This window comes from Madurella fahalii, assembly GCF_045866475.1.
Source record: "Madurella fahalii IFM 68171 DNA, scaffold_1, whole genome shotgun sequence".
Lineage (NCBI taxonomy): Eukaryota > Fungi > Ascomycota > Sordariomycetes > Sordariales > Madurella > Madurella fahalii.
The window spans coordinates 1631708-1644004 of NW_027263971.1; the positions used below are offsets into that span (position 1 = coordinate 1631708).

The following is a 12297-nucleotide window of genomic DNA, read 5'->3' on the forward strand; positions in this document are numbered from 1 at the left end:
TGACCAGACTTGTCGCACCGCTGCTTCACTGCCCTGCCGCCTGCGAAATTGCGTCGCCGCCCGGACAGAAGCACCATCCTCTCCGGGTCGCCCCAACCTGGCAGACGGTTTCCATCCCTCCGTCCCCTAACCCCGTCTACCGGCTGCCCATCCTCTGTTGGGCGCAATGGCTCTTGAAGCACCCCTGCGATCATCCGCCGGAAGCATTACGTCGAACTATTCGCCGCATACAGACATGGCGCTCTCGTCGGGGCCAGAGTCCCCGGCCCTCCCCTCTCAATATATGGCGTATGATTCCCACCAAACCCGTGATTTGGTGGATCTCTCGTCTGACCATATATTATTTACCAGCACCTCATCGGTCGCCGAATCGCAATCCCTCCGCCCTAATTCTTTCACGAGACCAAGCTCGGCCCATCTTCTAAGTCCAAACAGCGACATCGTTGGACCCTCTCCCGTAACATCCAACGGAACTGAGACGACTGAAATAGAAGACGACGAGGTCGAAAACACCCAGGAGGATGGGGGCCACGGACGAAATTCAGTGCGTAACTAGTGGTCGCAACGGAGCGCTGGTTTCACTAACTCGTGTCTTGCAGCTTATGATGCTGAGGACGAACATCCCAGACCATATTCGAAGGCCCTTGAGCGGAGAGGTTGTCTCGGTAATACACGCACCGCCGAGCTTCCAGAACTGGGTACGATCTATGGGCATCCCTTCATGATTCGAACGCAATGTTGACTCTATGTTCCTGCCAGAAATCGGGCGACACAGCCTCCAAGTCGAGCCTCTCCAATTCGGTGAGCGGCGCGAGCGTTGCGAGCAGCACCGCAAGCCCTCCGCCCAGCGAGCCGTCAACAGTAGTGAGACATCTCCCCGCAGCCAAGCACCCCAAGGCAGTTCCACTAATGCACCTGGACCAAGACTTCACCGAATCAATTCCCGCCAATGGTTAACACCAAGGTTAAGCCCGTGGCATTCGGCATAGATGCCCCGACACCGCAGGCTCAAAAATTGGAAGATGTGCTTGCAGGCGACTCTTCAAGGTTGCGGTCGAGCACGGCGAGTAGTCTCGAACGTAAGACACGCTAGATCCCTCGACAGTCGCATATCTGACATATTTCCCACAGTGATACCCGAGAGCCACGAACAGGATGGAGATGACGACTTTGAGGACCCGGACGAGTTTACGGACCCGACGCGGGGCCAAGACAGCGAGGTCAAAGCGCTCAGAGCAGCCCTTGAGGAGTGCTGGACGCTATGTAATACGCTGGCCAACCTCAGCTCAATCCACAGAGAACGCGTCTTCAACAGCTCGGGAACACCAGACGCCCACGAGAGGGCATGGAAGAGCTGCTGGAAGCTCTGCAAGCGACTGTATCACAGCAGGGATGATGTCTCCGAGTCGTATGGAGTGCGGACAAATCTGGATCTTTGCCGTGATTTTTGCCAGGCATTGTTCGATGTGCGGCAGAGGAAGGACGAAACGGCAGATTCCATTCTGAGAGTCAGTTTCGAACTCAACAACCAGTATGTTTTGTCGGTTCCGCTTCGTCCCGTGCTCCAACGACCTGTCTAACAGAATGCTTCAGTTTGTATAGTGCCCAAGACAGCCGGTCGCTTCCTGAGGCCTTCAGGGAGCGGACTTTGGATTTCTACATTACACTGTGTCACCGACTAATGAAGCAGCGCAGCGATCTAGCGGAAGAGACCGACTCATTGTTACGGGCCTGCTGGGCACTGGCCGAGATGCTCTTCAGTCTCCGTCAGAACCGGCGTGATGGCAAAGCGCCTGATGAGGAGCTTCTTGGCTCAGCCGTACAAGCATGCTGGGAGCTCTGCGACATCTTTCGTGAGGGTTGGACGCAGATCCGACCGGACAGGGGTACGCCACGGCCAAACCAGGTCAACTTTTTCGCTGGCGGTCCACCGTACGGTCTACAGGCATTGAGTCATCAATCCGACGTTGCGCGCTCCAACGCCGGCAGCCGCGCGTCACTACAATCCAAGCGTGAGAGTCTCCGCAGCCTCGCAGACATCGAACGCCCCCGGGCGCACCCCGTCGTCCCCGAAACACCCGTTACCGAGTTCGAGGACACGCCCGTATCGCCCGACGCTAGCCCGCAGATGCCCAATATCTTGGTCCTCGGCACCTCGAGTGAGTCGCGCAGCGACCGTGGCGGCCGCTGGTCGAGCAACGCCTCGAACCTCTCAGGCTACAGTCAGAGCAGCCAACATACCTCCAGCACAGCCACCACAACTGCCGCCGCTGAGGATATCAACATCACACGTATCAAGGCGCTTATTGTGAAGGCTGCCATGAACATCGGGTTCAGCCGTGATGCGGCAGCGGCCGATGGAACTGGTGGTGCCGCGTCATTGCAGGCCTTCGTCAAGAGTCTGTCAACGGGCTCATTTGGCTCCCTGCCCAGTCATGCGGCGCTATTACAGAATTACAAGAACTTGGTGTTGAGCGACACGCCCTTTCGCTCCTCGCCTAGCCTGCCGCCGCGGGGTAAACGCTTTAGTGCCATCGAAATCTCTAAAAGCGTGAACTGGATGATGCTGCGGTCGGGCCAATACGGCTTCCTCAGAGACTTGTTCAGGCTAGTCTTTGGCATACAGCTCGAGGAAGCCGAGACGAGGAAAAACATGTCAGTCTCGGTATAATCGGAACCAACCACCCGTCGCCCGCTTGGCCGCAAACTTAAACGGTGACGTGGGGTGCTAAATCTTGTCCGTATTTCGATCTCAAGCCAAGACCTTCTTTACGATGTTCACTCTGCCCGGGAGGCTTTAGTCCGACTTCATGCTCGATGCAAGAAAATAGTTACACATCTCGTCGACATCGGAACTCTCCATCTACAACATCATGACGCCAGTTCTCTCACAAGTTGAATGCTTTCGATGAGGTTCTTTCTCGGTCACCTTCCCACACCGTTCGTCGAGTGTCTTACGTGGTTAATGTCCTAGGCCGGTGCGGCTGTTGATTTCCTAAAGAATGCCCTTTATATTGATTATGTCCCACTTTACCATTGAGAGTCAATCTCTCTGTCAACATTATTATCGGTTCCGTCTGGAATGCGGCATCCAGCGCGAGGGGAAAAGCATCGTCTGACTAGAATAGTCAGCAGCTCTGTTCATCTCGTCCGTTGCCGACGGAGCGGCCAGGGGGAATGTATGAAACCTTCACATCACCTAAACTTCGCTTGTTCTCTAGCCGAATACAGGCTTTCGCAGACGCATTCGTCTCGTTATTTCCTTACTCCTGTTAGATACCCCGTTTATTGTCTGGAAATCGTTTCCTTCGTTTACAAAGCACTAGGAGTTGGGGATGGATGCTACGAGCGGGTGCTTTGGAATATGTCAGGTTTGATGAAGCTATTTATCATCTGGTCTGTCGTTTCTGTCGGCATGTTGGGCATTTTGAGCTAGTACTTGGACAGATAGAGGAAGGGCACGACGAGTTCGTAAACGGGTAAGGTCGTCCATTTCGGTAAATGATGGGCCAAGCAGATGACGAAATAAGGCAACTCGGTTTCTCACTCTCATACCCACATTATATTAGGATTGCGGAGTGAACGGCCTTCTACGTCTAGGAATTTCTAGGTCTAGTTCTATGTCTACCAATGCTGTATCCCCGTTTCCGAGCTTAATCTATACCCCAAGCGCTTCTAACTCCGTCCATCAAACAAACACAAATGCCCTATATCGGTTTCCATTTACGCTACAATCCTTGAATCAGTGCCTCAAATCCCGGCCAAAGATCCCCCACCAGAAGTCAACGCCTCGCGTCTCGTCGTCATTTTCGTCACCCCAATCATCTTGGCCAGCCACGAGGCTCTCATCAAGGCACACCAGCGAATTGACTTGCCGTGCTAGCTCCTCTCTGAGTAGTCGTAGAAGACACTTGGTGGTCTCGTCCCTCTGCGGTACCATAAGGAGAACACGCGCATCTGGGTTGAGAGAAAGTTGCTCGTCAATAGCGCTTGCCAAAAGAGCAGGGTGATCATCGTCATAGAGGGGGTCGGCAGCAATGATGAGCTGAGAATAAAGACGGTTAGCAACCATGCACAGAGTCAACGTGAAACCAGACACTTCTCCCACCTGATAGCTGTGCAATGTCCTGAATCTGGGATCAGTGTCTTCCTCGCCCCCTCCCCAAGTCAATGAGGCGGTTTCAACCTTGCCGCCTCTCGCTTCCACGACTTCCCGGTTTAGGGAGGCATTGCTCGTCAGGTTAGGCATAATGACTGGGAGATCGGTGAGAACCACGCTCGCTTTCCAGATGCAGGCGGCCGCCAGCCCCAGAAGGCCGGTACCGGAACCAAGTTCGAGAACCTCTTTGGGCGCTGGATCCGCACCCGCTGGGAATAAGTGAGCAAGAGGTCCGGCGGCAAATTCGTGGAGGATCTGAGCAAGTGCGTATGACGATCCCCATGTCTTAAGGCCGAGCGAGTCTCCGGTCAGTGGTGGCTCTCGTATCGCTAGGCTGAAGGCGCCATAGCCCTGATCCTCAAAAGGCCACCGCCGAGTAATCTCTCCCATAGCTGACGCTATAGTCAGCGCTAGCCCACATCTCTCGTCCTGGTTCTATTCCCCGAGTTCAAGAAACATACCCGTCCGCCCGCAGCGCTCCGACATGCGCTTGCTTGCCTCCTCCCAAATCACTTCTCGCTCATCGTCGTTATCAAGCCATGCTAGGCGGCTCTTAATAACCGCAGACAGGAGTGCGATAATGTCTCGAGTGTCGTGAACCGCGGCGGCCTGCTCCTTGAGAATGTCTGCTCGCGAGATCCGTAAATTCCAGACCCGCGGTTCGACGCGAAGCTTCTGGAGGCAACCGAGGAGGACTTCGTACGCAGGCTTCCGCCAGAGATGTGGAAGTTCGTCCTCGAGAGGAGGGGGTAGCAGCTCGCTACCTCTCATATTCGCAGACAGGACAGGGAACCACTGCAAGAATTCGAACGAGAACGAAAACGAAAACGAAAACGAAAAGAATCAACTGCGGAAAATGGACGTAGCGTAGTCTTGGTGAGAGAACACGGAAAAAAGAGAGAACGCGATGAAGAGATACTTGCTGCAAAGTAATCATGTTCATTTTGTACCTCCCGGGAACGGCTCCGGATTCGCTCGTGGAAACCTTGGGGAATGGATGCTATCGTGGCATAGCGGTCTGGGCCTCCCTCGTCCCCTGGAGTCCCCCGGCGTCTCCCTGTCACGTATGATCGCGGAATTGGCTCTGACCCACAGGCACCTCAATTTTTCTTCCTCTTTTTTTTTTTTTTTTTTTTTTTTTTTCCCTTCCTACCACGATGCCGAGCAACGTGGAAAGAAGTGGGGTGGGGGTTCACAAACGGGAGATGGTCGATGCTTTTCCCTCAGAACCCTGGGCGATCCAAGAGTTAAAACCGAAACCCTGGCCTGGTGGGGCTGTGTCTTCGTTTATGATTGGCCAATATTGACCGTGGGGCACTGAGCCTCAATTTTCTAATGACTCCAAAAACGCTCGTCCTGGCCGCTCTCGGTTCCTCTCTTCTCCTTTCTTCTCTCGTGAAGCCCCGTCCTCTTCAACGCTGCGTTTCTATGCTACAAACGGAGAGCCTGCGCGAGCAGTGCTTTCACCCTTTCTTGATTAGCATATGAGAAATTCGGAGAATCAGCTTCACTCTTTGGCCCGTCCATCCGCGCTTCGGCGTTCGATGGGTAGCGGGCTCTGCCGGTGACGGCTTGGCGCGATGTCGCGTCTGTAATTGGCATCAGAAAGGCAGGGCTTGGGGCTGCCTCGTGTCTCGACGCGAGTGTCAGTTTTCCCAGGTTCCTCTGGGAGGGCCGTTACGAAGCTTGTGGTCGAACACTTGAGTGCAATACGCAGCGTGCGGTGTCCCCTCCTTGTGGGGGGAACACTTCATGATCCGATTCCGATTATTCTGTTGAGGACGAGGCTTCACCAACCCATTTTTTTTTCTTAGGTAAGAACTGCATCCTGTTCCTCCCTTCGGACGAGGATACTGCTAACAAGTTGGCCGCTACCGGTCCTATCACCTACAATACCAACTCACAGCATGGGTGTCAACACTGCGAGCGAAACCCCGCCTATCTCCGACTACCATGAATCACCATCCTGATCGTTCCTTGCATCCTTCACTGGCGGATCCATCGAGACGTCGAAAGAATATCCTGGCTCGTTCATCCTGCCTTCCTCATCCCAATCCTCGAATCTCTCGTTGTCCAAGCCCGTTTCATCCTGAGATTTTTTGCCCCTGCTCTTCCTCGATGTGGCCATATATCTATATGGGCCAACATCCTGTTCTCCAACGCTGTCTTGGTCATCTGCGCTGTAGTTGTCAGCACAAGTCACACGATCCTATAGGGGCTGCGACGTCTTAGGCCTTTGAGAGACGTAATGGATAAAAGGCGGACCTACAAATCCATGGGTGCTTCTTCCGGCCCAACAAACACTTGGTGTCCTGAAGTTCTATCACCAGCTGCTTGCAAGCCATTCGCTCGCTCGCCGCTCTCTCGGCCAGGTCGATGATGCCGTCGCAGTAGAGGAGCGCCTTTCTAGCCGTGCGGATCTGGCCCTCGATTTTGTACCTGTCGTCCCACGTTGCCTCAAGAGCCTTGGCCTTGGTGATGCAATCCTTGACAGATTCTCTGCCTCCGGAGATCCTCATCACGACACCCTCGAATCTCTCCCTTTCGCGCTTGTGCCGAAACTGGTCCCTGATCTTATTCTTCCAAATGGTGTCGAGCGTGTAGTCCTCGGCCCAATCTTGGAGCGGCTCAATTTGGCGCTCAAAACCCTGCACAAGGGCCTTGAACATTGCCAATGATGTGTTCACTTCCTGGCTGAGATTGCGCAGTGCCAGATCAATCCCGGGGTTCTCGTTTCTCGGGGTAATCGAGTGCCTTTTGAGTTCACGGTGCCTGCGGCCGTTTCTGTCTCGGCTGCGGCTGCGGCTCCTTCGGACCTGAGCTTTGGAAAAAGCGCTCCGGTAATGCATGCCTCCCCAGTGTGAATCGTCGGGCAGGCTGAGGCTGCTTAAGGAGTAACGCCGTTGGCGCTGGTATGGGATCCTTGGGTCTACTTCGACTCTGCTGAGACGCACTCCCGGAGAGGGGGAGTAGCTAGGATGGATGAGTAGACCGTAACCGCGAAGGTCCATCTCCGGCTACGATTTGCCTGATGAGCGATGAGTTGGACTGGGACCTCTGATCAATATGCATCTTTCAGTTGGAGGCAATATCCGGATGTAGAGCAAGAGCAGCAGCATGTCTCTGAAACATTGCATCCGGCGCAATCAGTTTGCGTATGAGATTGACACACATCAATGACTTGATGGTTTTTCATAGTGGATTTCTTGTATAGAGCAAACACGTCCTTACTCCCTTCTAATCTCATCTTTTTATGCTTGTAATAAGATTGGAACGAACTTCTAGCATGTTTTCACACTCACGGAACAGGTTGGACATGGACAACTATGATTCACCTCATTAAACTGCGGCTCTCTATCTTGGTACTGGTGATGTCACTTCACTTCTGCCGCACAAACAAATGAGGGGTAGATTGAAGTCACAAGATCAGGCAGAGTCTGTTTGATCATGCTATGGACTTACTGTGAAAAACACAGGCTTCTTTGTTTCCGTTCTCCTTCTCGCCTGAGGGCTTATGTTTTACACCTTTGGGGGCTTGATGGGGCGGGACGGGGGCTGTGACAGGTTCAGGCGTTGGTCAGAAAGGGCGCTTACGGATGGTCGTACCGAGCTAAGGACGGGCAAGGGGTGTCGGGGCAGTTGCTTGTCAAAAGCCAACTGACGGAGCTACTACATACGTAGCTGGGTGTTTGAGTCTAGGACAGCGCTCATGAGATCTCCTGTCAGCTAGGTAAGCATGCTAAGGTAAATAACGCCTGATTTAACGTTACAGCGGGACGGCTTGGAGATCCGGCCCGTTGTGTTTCATCACCTTGATTGATAGTGGAGGCAGTTAAGCAGTGTGATGTTGTGGCACATTTTCCGGGACAACGATCAAATAAAGCTAAAGAGCTCTCTATTGACTATGATTCTCGCCACCCCGGAGTCCCCGTACGTCGTGCGCTGCCGCCCGGTGCTCATACACAGACTCGCATGCACACACACACACACACACACCCACCCCCACCCACACACCCACGCACACTCACGCACAAGCACACACCAAACAGTGTCTCTAGGGGTAGCTTGCGGCCGCACGCCTGCCTAGGCCCAGAAATAGGGCCAGCAGCAAGGCTTGGATTCCCACAGGGCGACCCCAAGCCTTCGGCGTGTTTCGTGGCCGGGAATCCACTCGACCTGCCTATTCCATAGGGTCGACGGCTGCCGCGCCTTTCGGCTTTGGTTCAGTTCCTGGCCTCAGAATAATTGGGCTGGGTCCTCGAGTTTCAAAACCGGCGAGCGTGATTCGCCGGCCGGCAGCTCTGGCTTGTGCACCCGAGAATGCCGTCTTGCCGCTTCTGAACTCTGGACTCTCCAGGAAAGGGAAAGCGCGGGCTGCGGGGCCAACCCATATTGGCTCCCAGGTGCGAATCCGGATCAGCGAGACGGTAATTCGCTCTCTTTGCTGAGACTGACCAGCCACTGCAATCAGAACGGCCTCGTTCAAGAATATCACGCAATATTTTTTATGTTTATTTTTATTTTTTTATTTTTTTATATTTAGGGATTGTTGGCAGATTCAGAGCAAGCGCTGCTGATCCATCGGGTTGTTTTTCGCTGGTTTATCCCATACTCTTGTGTGTATGCGTTGCCTCGCCTTGTCCTGGTGTGCGATGACGACTGCGGCGTGATAGACGGAATGAGGTGGCAGGCTAAGACCTGGCAGAGATGGCATACCAGCTGTCAAACAGCCCGAGAGCTGCATTCTCACTGCGGGAGAAACTCGGGGAGTATTGCTCTAGAATACAAGGGAAGCCAGCGGGAACACAGGGCCAAAGAACGTGCCGAAGGAGGAATTGAGGGATGGGAATTCACGGAAAGTTGCGCAGGTACGGATGCGTCCTCCGGACGCGATTGTAACCATCATGCACCGGAAGCGGGTTCTGATTGGCGGTGGCTCGAACGCCGAACACCTTTTTGCCTTACACCAAGTGAACAGGTTGAGAGAGCCAGGTAAGGACAATCCGGGTAGAGACATGGGTTGCGAGGAGACGAGTTCAGCGACCATGATCGACAGACCTCTACTCCCCCCATTGTACTGATGGTGGGTGACGGGCCATTGGTCCGGCGACCATTTACGGGCCCAACTCCTCCGTACGGATATAAATATATATATACAACGTGTGGGTACCACATACCAAAGCCGTTCCCCGGATGCGCAGTTTACCACCTTGGGTAAGCCCTCTACGCAGAATCTGTGTTGACACAAGAGGTGTGGTGGACACACTGCGGGAGCCCCGCAGACACTGTGCGCGTAGGATTACCTTTATTTGAAGCTAAAAGCTGTCCTGGCATCTGGAATAATCGGAATCACACGTAATGGGTAAGCAAATGTCGAGGAGGTGCCCGTGGGTTTGATGGACTTGTTGCTGCTCTCTGTCCTTGGACAGATACTTTTCCGGGGCATTGTCTGACTGCAACCTTCAGCGATGTGGAGGTTGTCCGCACCATCGGCTCGAACGGTACGGGTGTATCCAAAGTGGGCACCGACGACGTGAGTGGCTAAGGTCGTATCCCGCCGACTCGAGATCTAGCTGGTCCTGCTATTGCGTACACATTTGCATTCCGGCTTGCACATGCACATACGGGCAAGGTGGTACACAGGGCAGAGCCTGGAAAAGGGACTTGACACCAAATTGAACTGAATGGAAGCATGTGGCGTCGGTAAGCTCTCCCATCTCAACAAGCTGGAAACCAACAAAAGATGACCCAAAACAAATCCTTTTTGTTCTGGGACGAATTCGACGGCTTCGATTTGCTGCCCCCGCCACTGCGCGGGGTATCCGCCTCGTGAGGTCGTGTATGTACAGCCAGACCTGTATGCAACCGTAACCGTACATATCAACCCTGCACCTGCGCAAAGTCTGCGGGAAAAACGGCCGGTTCCTGCCCTGTTTCTGAGAACGAGCAGAGGCCGCTTCTAGCGAGAGAGACACACTCACGTTGCGCGGTCTCCTAAGATAACCAAAAATTAATAATTTGTCAATTGGACGAGTAAGGGGCCTGAGTCTGTTTTGTAATCACCACTTCAGTCTCCCGTACGTGCTAGGTGCATACAATGGGAAAGCGGGGCAGACGCAGTGATCGGATTGGGGACTCGGTGTGCTTGGCAGATGCCACTTCCTGGTCCCGCGCACTTGAGCAGAACTTGGGCCGGGCTGTCCGGGACCATGTGTCGGTAAGGTACACACACCACTGTGCAAGCTTTGTCAGGCCACAGACAGCCCTGGCCTTTGTCTCCTCGACCCGGAAAACGCGCCAATGGAAGCAGCGAAGCCTGGGCTGCTTGAAGAGGGGGTGGGGGACACTCTCGGCTTGTCCAGCTCACTCTGAATCCAAATCCAGGTGATAGTGACGGCGGGGTGGTAGGAGGGGAGGGGAAGTACTGTACCATCATGTATCCTCATTGTACTTTTTGTTGCCTCCGGAGTTTGGGCTATGGGGGCCCTCATGCTCTTACACGGCAACCCACATTTTCTGAATCTGATCTGGGCATAGCTAACCTTGGGGTGTCTGGAGTGCCGCAGGCTCTGGAGACGGCATGCTGCGTCTACCAGATTAGGCCCGTGGCGGTCGGCGGTGACTGAGAATGGGGAGGATGGTCTATGCTCAGCGCAGGAATGTGCCCAGAAGAGGAATCGGACCGCGTCGCTCTTCTCAAGGTAGCGCTTACAGTAAGAAGCCGTTATCCACACCATGCGGATTGTCTGTGAATTCTCCGGCCAAACACCTCCCACCCCCGCTAGACCATCCAGCGCTTTTGCGACGGTCCAGCCACAGCCGACAGCCTCAACCCCGAAGTTGCCCTGATTTCTAGAACCGTGCCCTTGGGATACGAACGAAAGTCAGGCTGTCAGGCTTCACTCGCTGCGCCCAAGCACACAGTCGGGCCCTTATTAGAGGCCAACTGAGTAAGCGGACTAATGCTTCGGTTTGGCCGCCACCGCCAGTTTGGCTCTGCGAAATGCCTACCCGCTCCACATCATGTGGTGTCACCGCAGCACTGCCCTATCATGGTGTGCGCAGTTATTCAGTATGACTGCTTTGCTCCGGTTCTGCGCCGTTGAATAGCATGACAGAGTGTCGCCGGAAACCGCCGTGTCGCAGGGGGCGCTTTGCTGCGTCGCACCACAAACGGCGACCGTGAGGAGGAGAGCCCCAGCATTGAACGGCCCTGTTGATGGCCTCAGCCGAGGAGGGTGGCTAGCTGAGAAGGCTGGCATCTCGGCACTGAGCTGCACTGTTTTGCCGTATTGAAGGTACAATAGTTGCAGCAAAACTTTCACTGGCCAGACCAGGAGCAAAACACTGCTTCACCCGCAGCAGGACTTTTGACTAATTACATACGTAGCTTTGCATCTATTGCGTGAGATGGGGCGAGTGACTACCCCACTAGGTGCTGCTGGAATGCTAACGGACGCGTTAGGTCGCTACCCAACGAGATTCTGGGCACCCCATAGCAGCTTGGGAGCATTGTCGACGATAGTGCGCATCCGGCACTAGTCATCAGTGTAACTGGCCCAGTGGCAAATTGGCAGCTCTTAAGCAAGAAGGGGGCCTTTTCTTTTTGAGATGGGCGGTTCGGCAACCTAGCGCCTGAGAAGGCCCGTCTCAAGGAAACATTGATCGGGCATCTTGGACTCAAATAACATCCGTCATGTGCCGCACATTTGCCGCGCTCCGAACGGCCCTTTGGTTGCCGTCTGGCGTGTGTGGTACGCCCTCGCTACACACATGTGTCGCAGGCTAGGAGGACGACTTTGGCGTGGTCGCGCACGAGGCTTCAGTAGAAGCTGCTCGGTGGGCCTCATTCTGCGCTGCGTGCCGGTCGTGTATTGGGCATTGACTTGTTTCCCAGTAGATCTGCCGCGAGAAAGAGAGAGAGAGAGAGAGAGACGGGTTGCCTTGGAGACATTTGGGCGAGTTCTGCGCCGTACCCTGAAGAATCCAAAACGGGCGAGGCCGGGCCCGCCTTTCCGTTGCGGACGGGCAAACCTTATGGGTCGATAGTGTCGAGCGGTCGCGAAGGGTCGTGCTCGGGTCTACACTACGCAGTAGGTTTCCACCATGGCAAGTTTCCAATCCAACGTCGGATGGAA

At 54.3% G+C, this 12297-nt stretch overlaps 3 protein-coding genes across 3 annotated transcripts; 1 reads left to right on the forward strand and 2 right to left on the reverse strand.

Moving 5' to 3' along the window:
- Window positions 1–166: 166 nt before the first annotated feature.
- On the forward strand, window positions 167–2671 carry MFIFM68171_00499 (SEC7 domain-containing protein; the record flags this gene model as incomplete). Its single annotated transcript, XM_071055921.1, has 7 exons — window positions 167–288; window positions 352–544; window positions 600–698; window positions 760–864; window positions 926–1079; window positions 1132–1531; window positions 1594–2671. The coding sequence occupies 7 exons, from the start codon at window positions 167–169 to the stop codon at window positions 2669–2671; spliced, it is 2151 nt and encodes a 716-aa protein (XP_070912022.1).
- A 1071-nt stretch (window positions 2672–3742) lies between these two features.
- On the reverse strand, window positions 3743–4930 carry rrg1 (Protein-lysine N-methyltransferase rrg1; the record flags this gene model as incomplete). Its single annotated transcript, XM_071055922.1, has 3 exons — window positions 3743–4045; window positions 4109–4557; window positions 4621–4930. 3 exons carry the CDS (start codon window positions 4928–4930, stop codon window positions 3743–3745), a joined length of 1062 nt encoding a protein of 353 aa, XP_070912023.1.
- Window positions 4931–6107: 1177 nt separating this feature from the next.
- Window positions 6108–7170, reverse strand: MFIFM68171_00501 (uncharacterized protein; the record flags this gene model as incomplete). The annotated part of the gene is made up of 2 exons (XM_071055923.1): window positions 6108–6334; window positions 6429–7170. The coding sequence occupies 2 exons, from the start codon at window positions 7168–7170 to the stop codon at window positions 6108–6110; spliced, it is 969 nt and encodes a 322-aa protein (XP_070912024.1).
- Between the last annotated feature and the right edge of the window lie 5127 nt (window positions 7171–12297).